At 47.6% G+C, this 15,501-nt stretch overlaps 1 protein-coding gene across 1 annotated transcript; it reads right to left on the reverse strand.

Annotated features, from left to right (window-relative positions):
* Positions 1-12,893: 12,893 nt before the first annotated feature.
* LOC136494792 (putative F-box protein At1g19160) lies at positions 12,894-14,751 on the reverse strand. Its single transcript, XM_066490976.1, has 2 exons — positions 14,642-14,751; positions 12,894-14,555 (listed from the first exon to the last, which is right to left on the reverse strand). The coding sequence occupies exon 2, from the start codon at positions 14,534-14,536 to the stop codon at positions 13,532-13,534; it is 1,005 nt and encodes a 334-aa protein (XP_066347073.1). The 5' UTR covers positions 14,537-14,555; positions 14,642-14,751; the 3' UTR covers positions 12,894-13,531.
* Positions 14,752-15,501: the final 750 nt, after the last annotated feature.

Here is a 15,501-nt window from a genome sequence, read left to right on the forward strand (position 1 = left end):
TCTCAAAGGAGCCAGATTTGAATTAATTGACTATTCCGATTCGGATTATGCCAGTTGCAAAGTTGATAGAAAGAGCACATCCGGAGGGTGCCATTTGTTTGGTAGATCACTTGTGTCTTGGTCCTCCAAGAAACAAAATAGTGTGGCTTTGTCCACCGCTGAAGCGGAATACATTGCCTCAGGTGCTTATTGTGCACAAATACTCTACATGAAACAAACTTTGCTAGACTATGGTGTAGTTCTAGATAAAGTACCTCTTTTGTGCGACAATGAAAGTGCGGTAAAACTTGCAAATAATCTGGTTCAACACTCTCGCACCAAGCACATAGATATTCGCCATCACTTTCTTGAGATCATGTTGCTAAAAATGATATATCACTAGAAGGTGTAAGGACCAAGGATCAATTGGCGGATATCATCACTGAACCGCTAGATGAGGCAACATTTTGTAGATTGTGGAATGAGCTCAATGTGCTTGATTTTAGTAACTTCACAAAAAATTGAACTTGTGTTGTTCCTTGCATTGCATTGTAATATACAACATGTTAAATGTTTCGTAATTCATATAGGGCTTGTCTAACATGGTTAAGATAACCGCCAAAAAGCATGTGCAGAAGCTTAACCTTGGATCAAACTTGACAAGCAACTAGATTTACTTACAAGTATTGCATTGCATATGCATGAATGTTGTTTTGTCATTTGTCTTCAAATTGCCCTCATATTGCCTATTTTCTTAAAAAGAATTATAGCCTAAGGCAAAATATTTTGAAAAACTTGAGGGTTTGAGAGAGGTCACTCACATCAGTCCCAATTGGTGTTTATTTGGATCTTATTTGAGTTGGGACTTGATTGGGAACAGGCAGCACGAAGGACTTTGAAGATTTGCTGAAGAAAGAGTGATCGGACGTTGCATCGGACTCTAGAGTCCAGCGTCCGGTCAGTTCATAGGAGGTGAACTTCTGTGAAGGAGTGACCAGACTCTGGCTTTCAGTGTCCGGTCAGAAGGCTTTCAGCGTCTGGTTGTGTGGAAGAAGATGAAGGTTGTATTGACTGGACTCTGGCTACGTTCGGTTAGTGTCCACCGGACACGTCCGATCACGATTGTAGAGGTATTGGACCTCTCTAGAATCGATCGAACGCTGGGTGGCAGCGTTCGGTCGCTGCCACCGGAGCGTTCGGTCAATGGGGAACGTGCATTTTTAGGACTCTTTTCTCCTTTCCTATTCTATCACGTCGGGGAACCCTATATTAATCTAATCCACCGTGCCGTGTCCTGTACCCCGCATCCACGCCGCCACATCACCCTATTCTGCCTCCACGCCGCTGCACGCCCCGGCCTCCATGCCACCCGAGCGCCACGCCGCCACGCCGTTCACCACCGCACGTGGGCCTCCCCACAGCTTCTAGCGCCGCTGCTGCTCTTGCCCGCGCGCCGTCGCTGCTCCTGCCCACACACCATCACAGCTCCGCGCGCTGCCACTGCTCTTGCCCTCGCACCGCCATTGCTCTTGCCCCTGCGCCGTCGGAAGCCTCGCCTGTGCTGCACTGAGCCGAGCCACCGCATCACCGCAGCACTCCCGCGCTCTCCCTGTGCCTGTAGCCGCCTAGTGCTAATCCTAGTCATCGATTCACCTCCATTGCATCGCTCGGCCTTCACATCTCAAGTTTACCAGGACCCTAGCTTCGTTGCTGACCTGGTGGTTCCTCGATCCTTTCCTCATCTCATCATTTCGCTGGTTCATCAGGTAGCAAGCCCCACGTTTCAATTTTGTACCTAATTGCTTGCTCTATTAGGGTTTCATATCTCTAGATGCATAATCTAAATTATTTGTATATCCTATCTATTCCATTGTGCAGCGAGCCAGTTCTGTTGAGGTGTCAGTGACAGTTTTCAGTTAACTCGGGGCCAAGCTCATGAGTACGAAATGAGGCCAAGCCTCGAAAGTGGCAGTTGATCTTTGTCAGGGGTAGTTGATTCTTCTTTGATCCATCAGATGGCTTGTATGAAGAATGTCAGAGGTGGTCCCGGTGACGAGGATTTGAGGCCCCTGCCTCGCCAGCCTATAGATCCGAAAGGCAAGGCGACCAAGAAGTTGGCAGTAAGGAAGCGCAAGTATCTAGATGCAGATATAGCGAGAGCCACCGTAGTTGCTAAGGACACAGAGCATGCCAAGAGAGGAGGCGCTCGCAGTGGAGTCCGAATTGCTGATCAGCTTTCACCAGAGGCGAGGGCTTCACTTGAGCGAGTTGAGCACCATCATGGTGGTCCTGCTGGGACTCTCATGATTGGAGGATAGCGTATTGCCATTGACGAGGTTTAGCCTCAGGGGGAGCCACAGCAGTAGCCATAGGTATAGAAGCAGACTCAGGAGCCACAGCCAACATAGCAGTCTCAGGAGGGTGAGCAGGCTGAGCAGGTCGAGGAGACAGAGCTGGCACCAAAGCCATAGTTACGTCGCTCTGGTCGTACCCGTGTGCCAGTCACGCCGAGGGTAGACACTCAGAGGAGGGGTTCTCGTCCATCGCCTCGACCACATGGTCTGCCTCTAGTGACCCATCTTGACCTAAGGGCCACCACGGCCAAGCAGGTGCAGCAGCTGAGGTTCATGGACTTTGAGGTGTGGTTTCCACCCAGGAGAGATGAGAGAGCATCAGAGGGATTCTATATACCCTTGTAGGAGGACTTCTATAATGCCTATCTCAACAGTGGAGCAGTCTTCAGATCACAGAGAGTATGCAACATAGAGTCTATAGTAGAAGCAGCTGGAGAGCACATTCGCCCGTATCTTTCCTATTTACCAGGGCTAATAGATTTGATCGGACGGATAGGGCTGTATGTTCCATCTTGGGTTAGACAGTTCTATGCTGCTCTCTAGATTGACCCCCAGCACAGGTTCATACACTTTTCATTCAGAGGCAGAGACTACCGGTTGACGAGCACTAGGGTCAGGGAGATACTGAGGCTTCAGGAGCAGCCAGTTAGACTTCATGAGGTTTGCTATGGATAGACTGCACCTCCTAGACGCCCTCACGGTGGTATGGTACCTCCTACGGACTTGGTTCGTCACTGTTTCATAGAACCCTTTAGCGAGGGGTCGTGGAGGAACCCCAGTGATCTCACTCCCACTGCTCGCGTGATTGAGCTATCATGAGGAGGACTTTACTTCCGAGGATGAGATATAGAGAGGGGTTGACTCGTATACAACTATGGCTTCTCAACTCTCTGATGCAGTAGATAGTTTTTGATATTTGGGATCTTCTTCTATCAGAGATGGAGGACACTATAGCTGAGGGCTTTAGAGGTCATATGCAGCTACCCTATGCTCATTAGATCAGATTCCTTATCCATAGAGCTATTACAGTTAGGTCGCCTAAGATGATTGCAGAGTACAGTGGCACCACTACAGAGTTTCTTGCTTATAACCTGACTCAGATGATCCGCCACAGTACACCATAGGCACCTAGCTAGCCGTGCCTGTCATCCCAAGGTGCCAGAGACTGCAGCCTAGTAGGATGATATTATTAGGGGTATTGCAACCACAGAATAGGAGGAGCTTGCTCAGTTGGAGGGGTTGGTCACTAGCGAGCCTAGTGATAGTTTTGATGATGACTACTAGCCTATTCCTTAGATGCCTCCACAATGACATGATGCTGAGGCCGGTAGCTCTAGTTCAGCGCCACCTGCCCCATAGACAGACCCAACTCTTCTAGCTATACTTGAGCGGATGAGGCAGGATAAGGCATGATAGGCTCAGGAGATAGCTGCTACATTTGCTCAGTTCTAGACTAGGCAGGATGAGTTCCAGCGACAGCAGCTAGTTATTCAGTAGTAGACACAGGCTGTACAGCATCAGTAGTAGGCCATGCATCAACAGCAGATCCTCATGCAATAGTAGCTTCTCGGATTCATGCAGCATGTAGTGACAACGATTGGGGCCCCACCACCACAGGCTTCGCCCTAGCTTGGTCAGCCTGCCACCACTTCGATGACTCCAGCGTTATAGCCTAGTGGGCTTCAGAGTCAGGGACAGCCACCAGCACAGTATGCTTCACCGACAGAGCAGGTGTCCTAGTGGTTTGCTTCACCAGTGGTAGCCCCATAGTTCACACCACTCTAGACAGGCTTCACACTGGCACAGACATCATCGCTGCTAGAGCCAGACACTTCAGTCTCTAGGAGTCTTAGAGCCTCCTTCAGTGAGTTGACAGGGCAGCCCACTCCTCCATACCTACATGTTCTAGATCCTTCTATGGCTGCACCTATCACAGCGATGATAGAGACGCTCCCCTCCTCAGTGGCATCATCAGAGCTGGCTACTTCAGTTATACTAGCTCAGCCTATAGCAGCAACAGTTCCTGATCTGACCCAGACTGCTTTAGCATCACTTCCAGCTTTAGAGGGTCAGATAGCTCAAAGCTCTAGATCAGATGATTATGGCACCCAGTTCCACCTCGCTCCTCGTACCTCAGCGCCCGGCTCGTCTGCTGCAGCCCCACCGACTGACCCTTAGGTTTTGGTGTTTGATGCCAAAGGGGGAGAGGGTTTGAGTATGTTAGGCTTAGGGCGAGCTACATATCTAGGGGGAGCTTAGTTATTATATTAGCTTATCTACTACATTTGGAGTTTTTATGTGTGTGATACATTATGCATTCATGTTTACTACTATATTTATGTGACAGTGATATCGATGTGATCATGATATGTGACATGTGTGCTCTCTACTTTGAATTCTTTATATGTCGTATCACTTGTGCTATGCTCATTTGCCTTTGCTTCCACATTTTACTCCGATGCAAATGAGCTTTATTACTTGTACTCATGTTTATTTCATATCTTTTGAGTACATCATGTTGGTTTGGGTCATATAAGCTTGTCTAACCCTTTTGTTCTTATTGCCAAAAGCTTATATGATCCAAGCATGTTAAAAACCTCATCTCTTTCACATACTTGAGGTAGTATTGTCATCAATCACCAAAAAGAGGGAGATTGAAAGCATCTAGGCCCCTAGTTGGGTTTCGGTGATTAATGACAATACATGATTACTGTGACTAACATGTGTTTTGCATAAACAATTAAGTTAGGTCACGGTAATAGAGATCGATTGGGCAATCAAGGCTGTCATGCCCCTACGATGGAAATCATTTCGGTTTTCAAAGGATGGACGACAAGGTTAAGGATGGACTAGTTCTAAGTGTCAATTGGAGTTGAAGAGACACTTAGAGTAGTTTAGGACTTTGTTTTTCCTTTGGCCGTACTATTAAGGGGGTATGAATGAGTAGCTTGACCTAGGTGAGTCTAGTGAGTTAGGTGTGGTGCACACTTGTTAAAACTAGCACTAGGTAGCTCCACAATAGCCCTTTGATCCAATGGAGCTAACTTCATTCACAAATGTTCGAGAGTTGGAAGTGAATGGAGGGTCAAATACTGACCGGACGCTGGCTCCGGTGTGACCGGACATAGGCTCAGGGTCCGGTCCGTTCATTTGACCAAGGTCAAAGTGTCTAGAAGTGACCAGACGCTGCGAGGGCATGTCACTGGACGCTGAGGGCCAGCGTTCGGTCGACTCTAGTAAGGTCCTAAAGAGGGAGAATCCTGATCGGATGCATCCGGTCAATGCTGACCGGACACTGATTAGGTTTCGACTACTAACCGGACACTGCTCAGCAAGTGACTGGACTCTGGAGTTCTAGCATCCGGTCGACATCAGTAAGGGTCCAGTGAAGGGAAAACTTGACCGAACGCGTCCGATCAGTGCTAATCAGACGTTGCCTAGCATCCGGTCAACACTTAACCACTGGAGTTCGGGGTGTACTGACCGATGCATCCGATCACCCCGTAGAGGTACATAACGGTTCGTTTTTCAGCCGGTGTTATAAATACAACCTCCGCTCGTGTGTGAGGGTACTTTTGCTTATTCCAGCAGCTGAGAAACACGTTTGTGAGTGCCAAGAAGAGCAAGGTCCTAGTGAGGTGATTGAGATTTGAGAATCCCAAAGAGAGCCCTCATTAGTGAAGATCAAGAGTAGCGAAGTGTGCATCCACCTTCTCATTAGGCTTGTCATGGTCAAGTGAGAGTTCATGCTTGTTACTCTTGGTGATCGCCATCACCTAGATAGGTTGGTGGTGATTGGGAGCTTGGTGATCATTCGGAGAGCTTGTGGATGACCCAACTCAAGTTGTGAGCGGTTGTGGGTGATTCACCACGACGGAGTGTCGAAGAATCAACCTGTAGAGAGCACTTGATCCTTGCGTGGATCAAGGGGGAGCTACACCCTTGCGCGGGTGCTCCAACGAGGACTAGTGGGGAGTGGTGACTCTCTGATACCTCAGCAAAACATCGCCGCGTTCCTCCTTCTCTATTTACTTTGAGCATTTACTTTGAGCAATTCAATTCTTGTCTTTACATTCATAGAATTGCCATACTAGAGTAGGTTTGGAACTTAGGTTGCAAGTTTTTTTGTGTGGTAGAATAATTAGAAACACTTTCTAGGCACAAGGGGTTAATTGGGCTAACCATAGGATCTAATTATTGCAAAGAAATTTAGAATTTGCCCAATTCACCCCCCCTCTTGGGCATATTGATCCTTTCAGGGGTGTACTGACCGGAGCGTCTGAAAGGTCCTAATGGCTAGAGCGGGGTGAATAGCCTAATAAAAATTTCTACAACAACACTTAACCAAATGGTTAGACAATTATAAGGCGAAGCAAGTGTTGCGCTAGCCTACTCAAAAATGCAAGCCACCTACCACAATTCTAGTTTAGATAGTGTCAATTCACACAAGAGGTATGACACTACTCTATGTTCGTGTGCTCTCAAAGACTAACTAAAGAGCCACACCAACCAAGCAAACAAGCTCTCACAACTAGTTACTCTAAAGAGCTTGACAACTAGTTTGCGGTAATATAAGGAGAGTGATTAAGAAGGTTATACCGTCGTGTAGAGGAAGGAGCCAATCAATCACAAGAAAGAATCACAATGGAGACCAATCACCTTGGAATCAAATGATGAACACAATGATTTTTACTGAGGTTCACTTGCTTGCCGGCAAGCTACTCCTCGTTGTGGCGATTCACTCACTTGGAGGTTCACGCGCTAATTGGCTTCACATGCCAAACCCTCAATAGGGTGCCACACAACCAACACAAGATGAGGATCACACAAGCCACGAGCAATCCACTAGAGTACCTTTTGGCGCTTCGCCGGGGAAAGGTCAAGAACCCCTCACAATCACCACAATCGGAGCCAGAGACAATCACCACCTCCGCTCAATGATCCTTGCTGCTCCAAGCCATCTAGGTGGCGGCAACCACCAAGAGTAACAAGCGAAATCTACAGCGAAACACGAACACCAAGTGCCTCTAGATGCAATCACTCAAGCAATGCACTTGGATCACTCCCAATCTCACTATGATGATGAATCAATGATGGAGATGAGTGGGAGGGCTTTGGCTAGGCTCACAAGGTTGCTATGTCAATGAAAATGGCCAAAGATATGAGCCATAGCCGGCCATGGGACTTAAATAGAAGCCCCCATGAAAAAGAGCCATTGTACCCCTTCATTGGGCACACAGCGTTCTGATCGGACGCTCCGGTCCAACTGACCGGACCCTAGACTCAGCGTCAGGGTCCACTGATGGATGCCACGTGTTACCAGCTTCAAACGCTGTTCGTCAGTTTTCAACGGCTATTAAGTTGACCGGACACTTCGGTAGAACTGATCGGATGCTGGAGCCTCAGCGTCCGATCGAGTATAGTAAGGGTCAAAACCTAGTTTTCCTCGACCGGACGCGTCCGGTCCACCTCAACCGGACACAACCCAGCATCCGGTGGTAAACCCTAGCCTCTGTACCGCCAGTCAACGCGACCAGACGCAGCCAGTCAGCGTCCGGTGCTTTTGGATCCAGCGTCCGGTCAGTTGACCGACGCCAGCATCACCTCTATTTTCACTTCTAACTTCTCCACCCTTACTCCAATGTGCCAACCACCGAGTGTATCACTTTGTGCACATGTGTTAGCATATTTTCACAAATATTTTCAAGTGTGTTAGCATTCCACTAGATCCTAAATGCACATGCAATGAGTTAGAGCATCTAGTGGCACTTTGATAATCGTATTCCGATATGACTTTCACCCCTCTTAATAGTATGGCTATCAAACCTAAATGTGATCACACTCTCTAAGTGTTTTGATCACCAAAACAAAATAGCTCCTACAAATTATACCTTTGTCTTGAGCTTTTTGTTTTTCTCTTTCTTCTTTTCAAGTTTAAGCCCTTGATCATCACCATGCCATCACCATTGCCATGCTATGATCTTCATTAGCTTCTCCACTTCAAGTGTGCTACCTATCTCAAGATCACTTGATAAACTAGGTTAGCACTTAGGGTTTCATCAATTCACCAAAACCAAACTAGAGCTTTCAGCGTCCGGTCAACATGACCGGAGCGTCCAGTCACCCCGTAGAGACACATAACGTTTGTTTTTAGCCTGGTGTTATAAATACAACCTCCGCTCAGTGTGTGGGGGTACTTTTGCTCATTCCAATAGCTGAAAAACATGTTTGTGAGTGCCAAGAAGAGCAAGGTCCTAGTGAGGTGATTGAGATTTGAGAATCCCAAAGAGAGCCCTCATTAGTGAAGATCAAGAGTTGCAAAGTGTGCATCCACCATTCTCATTAGGCTTGTCGTGGTCAAGTGAGAGTTCGTGCTTGTTACTCTTGGTGATCGCCATCACCTAGATGGCTTGGTGGTGATTGGGAGTTTGGTGATCACCCGGCGGAGCTTGTGGGTGACCCAACTCAAGTTGTGAGCGGTTGTGGGTGATTCACCATGACAGAATGTCAAAGAATCAACCCATAGAGAGCATTTGATCCTTGCGCGGATCAAGGGGGAGCTACACCCTTGCGTGGGTGCTCCAATGAGGACTAGTGGGGAGTGGCGACTCTCCGATACCTCGGCAAAATATCGCCGTGTTCCTCCTTCTCTATTTACTTTGAGCATTTCAATTCTTGTCTTTACATTCATAGAATTGCCATGCTAGAGTAGGATTGGAACTTAGGTTGTAAGTCTTTTGTGCGGTAGAACAATTAGAAACACTTTCTAGGCACAAGGGGTTAATTGGGCTAACCATAGGATTTAATTATTGTAAAGAAATTTAGAATGAGCCCAATTCACCCCCCCCTCTTGGGCATCTTGATCCTTTCAAAGCCCAAGGTTGCCCTACAACCTTGCTACCCTATGTAGCAAAAGGTCAATGACCCATTCAGAGAGCCTTGGTTCAGTATCGACGAGCCCGAATCTGGCTGAACAGCCTAGGGGCTCATCACGGCTTTGCAAGAAGTCATAACAACTCCAGAAGGAGGATTCCTTGAGCTTTTATTCATGTTTCATGATTACAAAACAATGTGTGGTCAGTCCACACACAAGGAATACAAAACTAATACCACTACACCATAGTGGTGGTATCACTGAAAAGCCTTTGAGGAGCGACGCTGCAGGGGGAGGTGAGACGAAGCAAAAAATGAACTCGCAAGCCCTCCCATGGTGTTGCATCCCCCAAGGAACAGAGCACGGTGAGGAAGAGAGTGGTAGAACTACCTAGCTCCAACAAGCACCTTGGCAGCCACTCTGGTGCCAAGATGGAGCAAAAGGGAGGCCAAAGTGCACCCATGTCACAAAGGCTGTACTATTGTTGGTATAAATTAATGCACACAGACAAGCACACGGATATTATACCAATGTAGTATTTCACTAGGAGTACCTAGTTTTATATCGAACTCGAGGAAACGTGAGTAAGAATAACCAAATCTAACTTATCCCAACTTCACAATCAAGGCTAGATAATAGGAGCGTAGAGGAGACTGCTAAGGTCTTCTAGTTCTAACTTCAGTACGCTTTATCTTCTATTATTCAATTCTAGGGATATTACTAAAGAAAACATAGGCAGAGTATGTTTCCTCTAGTAATAAGGTCCTGCTAGGTCTACTAACGGGAGGTGGACTAAAAAGGATTCAATGAGGCTATTATAGTTACCCTCACGAGCTACCACCGATCCAGAAAGTAGGGTACATCCACGAGTAACCGAGTCTAAGAACCATGCTTACACTATGAATACTACTTTAACCCATGAGCTACAAGGATTAAAGTACTCAAAAGAGAGTCATAAACCTGAAGAACAATATGAACAAAATGCTTACTTGAATTAGAAATCGATTATCAGAGAAATCTCAGAAGCAAGCTCATGAAGAACTTGATTCCACTAGGGTACAAGCCGTAGAGAGAGCACCAACAGGATAGGACTCCTCCGAAACTCTTCTCTCTCACTCTATCTCTCTATCTCTAATACAAGACTAGATCATATTGAGGACTAATCTTCTCTTGATTGCTAGCTCTGATCCTGGTGGAGATATGGATTAGGGTTTTTGGCCCTCAACCTCACAGGATCAAATGCATGGATGCCCTAGAGGGGTGGTGCAGGTAGGTATACATAGGCTGAAGCGTGAATCCTGAGCCCTCAGATCAAACCGACTTGAATAAACGATGGAGATGCAATCCTTAAGGCGGTGGAGAACCGATATAGCAACAGGAGGCTGACATGGGGGGCCATAGGTTGATCGTCCTATAGGACCAGGGGCTGACCAGCCCCACATGTCAGGGGCATGGGCTCTGCTTTTGTGGAGAGCCTCCTGAAGTCTTCTAGAGTCTTCCCACACTGCTTACGCAACGAAATTCCGTAATTTCCTTTAACGAATAGGTCTTCCTTGGCGGTTTTCTGATTAAATCCTGCTGAGAACACAGATTCACCAAAACTCATGAAATTTATCAGTTTAAACCCCCTAAGTCTACAATGGTGATCCATTTTAGCCATTTATGCAAGTTATATTGACGATTTATGATGAATGTTAACTACTGTCAACAACGGCCCCCTACACGGCAGCTACACCATCCTTTCCTTCTCCACTCACAAGACCCCTTCTAGCACCAGTTGTTGAAGAGGCACCACCAGCTTTTGGGCACTATCATCGGCCCCTAATAGGACACACTACAAGAACCGTGTGGTTCCCCTCGAACTTTCCTCTCTCATTTCCTCTCTCTCTCTCTCAGCACCTAACCGCTCAGAGAGACAAAGAATAGTCTACAGTCATGGTCATGAATGCTTCAAGCGATAGAAAGACCCTATTTATAGGCCCAAAGGAGGACTGAGTAGCCTCAGACCCCACACCGCGTGGCGAGCCACAGGAGGTCACAGCCAATGTCAGATGCTCGCGTGAGGTCAGGAAAATCGAGACCCTCCCAAGGGCAGGGCTGGTACAACATCAATGAGACCACCCGACCTCGCCTATGCAGCGCACAGACACAACCATGCTCAGTAGTCGCGTACCGCATCGTCAGGGCGTCTTGACGGAGCAGAATGTAATGACGACCTATCACATTGAATGCATCAACCCGCAAGGGGTCGAGCGACGAAGCTCGAATAAGCTACGACTATGAACCCACACTTGACTGCACAGAAGACTCATGACCTCTCGACCATGACCTCTCCCTTCCACCTTAGCCACACAATGCACAGAAGATTCACGACCTCTTGACCGTCCCGACCTCTAGGAAGAACGGGGAGAGGTCGAGCAGAGCCAGGCATGCCTGCTCTGACAAGAGTAAGCACGCCACACTGACCCCGCAAGGACCAAGGGGACTGCAGCCACCTCGGTCCAGGTCAGACGCCATCCCTATGCCACGCAGCACGGACAAGACAACACCGCACGGCGGTGACTATCAGTACGGCGACCCATCGTCTAAATACGGACCAACAAGATGCATGTACGATCCTACCCACCATGAGATGGGATCCACGACGGAGGCCTTGACTTGGAGGCCATCCAAACCGACGGGAGCCACGACCTCGGAGTCCGGGATCGTGGCCACCAACTCCACAAGCAAACCCGACGATCGATGGTCGAGGGTGGCTACTAACTCCTGTACGATGCCCCCGGGAGACCAGAAGGTGACGACGAAGGCCACGGTGGACACCACGTCGTGCAGGACGGCTGGCGAACCACCACCGTGCCTATAGTGCCGCCATGGATGGCAAGTAGCACCATGCCACATCTTACCGCGGTGTGGGCACAAGACCATGACAACAACCACAAGACGACGTAGCTTGCAAGCCAAGTTAGTTAGGCCCCTCCCTCAGGTTCACGACCCCTCGGTCAGGAGAATCTTCTTGTTTGTATCCGCCCTGGCCCCGAACTCTATATAAGGATAGCCAGGGCACCATCTCGAGACATCTTTTTACATTCTATCATTCACACCATAGTAGGGCTCCTGAAGCTTCCCTTCGGACAGTCCATCTCCTAGCTCTAGCTCTCCTACCTCTTCCACCATTCTTGCACCCCCATTGTAAGAACTTCAGAGCATTAAGGGAGGAACACGCACTCGACCATCTCTAAGACTGGATGTAGGGCTCTGGCCTGGACCGGTATAAATTCTCGTGTCTTTTGGATGCTACCATTGTCTTCCAGTGTACTTCTCTTGGAGAGAACTAACCTTTCTTCTAGGCAGATCCGGTTGGATCAAAGTTCCTTGCGAATGCCTCTAGCAACACTACAACTGATGTTCTATTAGGAGGATAAGATGCAGCATGTCCACATGATAATTAATTGCACATACTACATTTGAAACTGTATAAGTTTCCTCCAAAGAGATTACCTCTCCAGCACATCTGTTTTATTGTAGCATAAAAAAGGACTTTTTGGTTCTAAACTTTTGATGTAACCTCAAGCCTTCAATTTGAAACCATTCCATACATGCAACATTAGCAAAATATGGAAGATAATGTTGATTTAATTGACATAAATAAACACACCACCAAACAAACTAATAACAACAACAACAAAGCCTTATCACCAAAAGTCGAAATTGTTCAACTTGTGCAACAATATTCATTAATATAACTAGCATCCCTAAAGGTATACTACATAAATGTCTCAACAAGCTTGTAGTACTGATTAGATCAAAAGCATGAGAAGGCATACATCCAATGTCTCAACAGGTTGCAGTACTGATTAAGAAGGCATACATCCAAGCACAAGCAGAACATTTCACCCGAGTCTACTGGAATTTAACCAAGCTGCTAGCTCATACAGAGCACACACTTTCAGTACTTATTTGTGAGAGCTGGTGATTATGAGAAATAGGGAATGTAACGAGCAAATTCATATTGGGATTTGTCATCTTCCAAAGTGGCAATAACACTCACTTTCTTATGGTCCATGTTGTATGCTATCAGCTCATAGTTCAACTGAATGAAAAAAGAAAACCAAATTACAATCTTGATGTCAATCACTTGAAACTCTAGCGCTGATCATGTTTCTCCAAAGACATCCAAAGAGTTCACAGTGTTTTTCAACACCCATTCTTAAAGGGCAGACCCAGTGCCGGAGGCTCCCACATGAGTGGGATCTGGGGAAGGGAAAAACCGAGGCAAGCCTTCCCCACAGTAAAATCTGCGGAGAGGCTGTTTCGAACCCACGACCTAGTGACTCAGTGAGATAGCTCTCACCACTGCACCAGGCCTGCCCTTCAACACCCATTCTTGTGTATCATAATCCTGAAGAACCCAGGTGGATAGTTTCTCGTCCTTTTTATGAGCAGACTCTAGAGTCACGCAATGTAGGTGCCCTTGGGATTGACCTAAATAACAAACAAAGGCGCGCTCGTGTCTCCCATCAGCCATACCTGGCACAGTGATCATCCTTCTTGCCTTCCCTTGTACATCTACAGCAAGTATGTGCTGTACATTTGAGCCCCAAACTATCAAATGTAGGAAGCCATTAACAAAGGCGCACTGATGTTCTGGGTCTAGTGTAAACTGATGATGCCACCCTTCCAATTGTCCTTGCTCTTTTTGTTCGTCAATTTGGTTTTGACTCCAAGTCCCAGTTTCAGACGAGTAAACATGCAACGACACTACATTCTCTTGCACATCGGGCATCTGGAACTGGACCAAGTGAAAGTGAGAGGATACGGCCGGATCGAAAGCCATATAGGTGTTGCTTATCGCTTCCCTAGAGCCGCAAGCGGGCATGGCAGACCATTGCCTTGTGGTTGGGTTGCACACGATATAGTCATCCAGTAGGTGAGACGGCTCCTGACGCTGCTGCCCGAAAAGGATAAGCCCGCTGCAGGAATCCAACAAGAAGGCCTCGATCCCAGTCATTTCCGCCAGGAAGGAGAAGCAAGTGTCGATGTCCAGAGGCACGGATCTCACTGTCAGGTTGATGAAACTGAAACTGAAACTGAAACGGTCCAATTCATCGTCGTCAACCTCGGAGACCTCGAACGTCTGGACAAACAGTCCTTGCATGGCGTGGCGGAGCCTCTTACGGTTGTCAGGGTCGGCGATGAGGTCGCGCCAGGCCTTGGACACGCACTTGAACCGGCAGACGGACTTGGCAGGGACGCGGGACAGGATCTCCACCAGGGGACCGTCAGGGAGGCCGGGCACCGCGCCGGCGCTCGTCTTGGAGCAGCCCTCCATGCCTCCCTCCAAGTGCAATCTGTGAAAAGCGGGGACCGAGCGAGATGGAGGTGTGAGGGGATGCGAGGGGGAAAATGCAGCAATGGGGAGGCAAAGGGAGCTTACCAGACACCGGAGATCGCCGTGGTCGACGGCGCCGGCGCAGGGCTGCGCCGACGATGAAGATCGAATTCGATTCGAATGGGAATTTGTGGTTTTTCTAAACCCTAGAATTAGAACCGCCCGCACTTGAGCTCGGTGGCGGTGGAGGCTGGCTGCGGGCTGATTATTAAATTAACAACATAATATTATTATGCTTTTGGGTTTATAAGAAATATTTTTATAATATATAGTTCACATGTGAAATTATATGGATTTTTTGAAATTGATAGTCAAAGTTAAGAATGTTTGATTTAGAATACACTAAATATATAGTCTACATGAAACTATATGTTTTTTGAAACTGATAGTCAAAGTTAGAAATGTTGGACTTATGATAAATCTAATACGGTATGTAAAAAATGAAGAGAGTGTGATGTGTGGTAACTTGGACGAATCACACAGGCTAATTGATGCTCTGGCCATTTTGGTAATTCACTATTGGCTCGTTTCTCGTTCTGTTCGCGTCCGGTCGTGTTGGCCTTGAGGGGATGGAACGTCTCAAACTGGTATTGCGCAGGCGCGCCGCACGGACCTTTGCAAGTTGCAATGAGCATATTAGCTGCAGGGTCGGTGAGATGTAAAATTCAAGTGTGTGAGGTGCACTGCAGCAGACGCGTGCTTTGCCGTGTGTAATTGTACTCGGTAAAAAAGGCTTTGCACTCAGCAAAGTCTTTGCCGAGTGCTGCACTTGGTAAAGAGCTGTCGGCATATCTCTTCACGGCAAAGGCTTCTTTGCCGAGTGCTTTTTGTCGGGCACTCGGCAAAGCCTTTGCCGAGTGTCGAAAAAGCACTCGGCAAAGATTTACACTCGCCACCAGGCCAGC

This window comes from Miscanthus floridulus, chromosome 11 (genome assembly GCF_019320115.1).
Source record: "Miscanthus floridulus cultivar M001 chromosome 11, ASM1932011v1, whole genome shotgun sequence".
NCBI classification, from domain to species: domain Eukaryota; kingdom Viridiplantae; phylum Streptophyta; class Magnoliopsida; order Poales; family Poaceae; genus Miscanthus; species Miscanthus floridulus.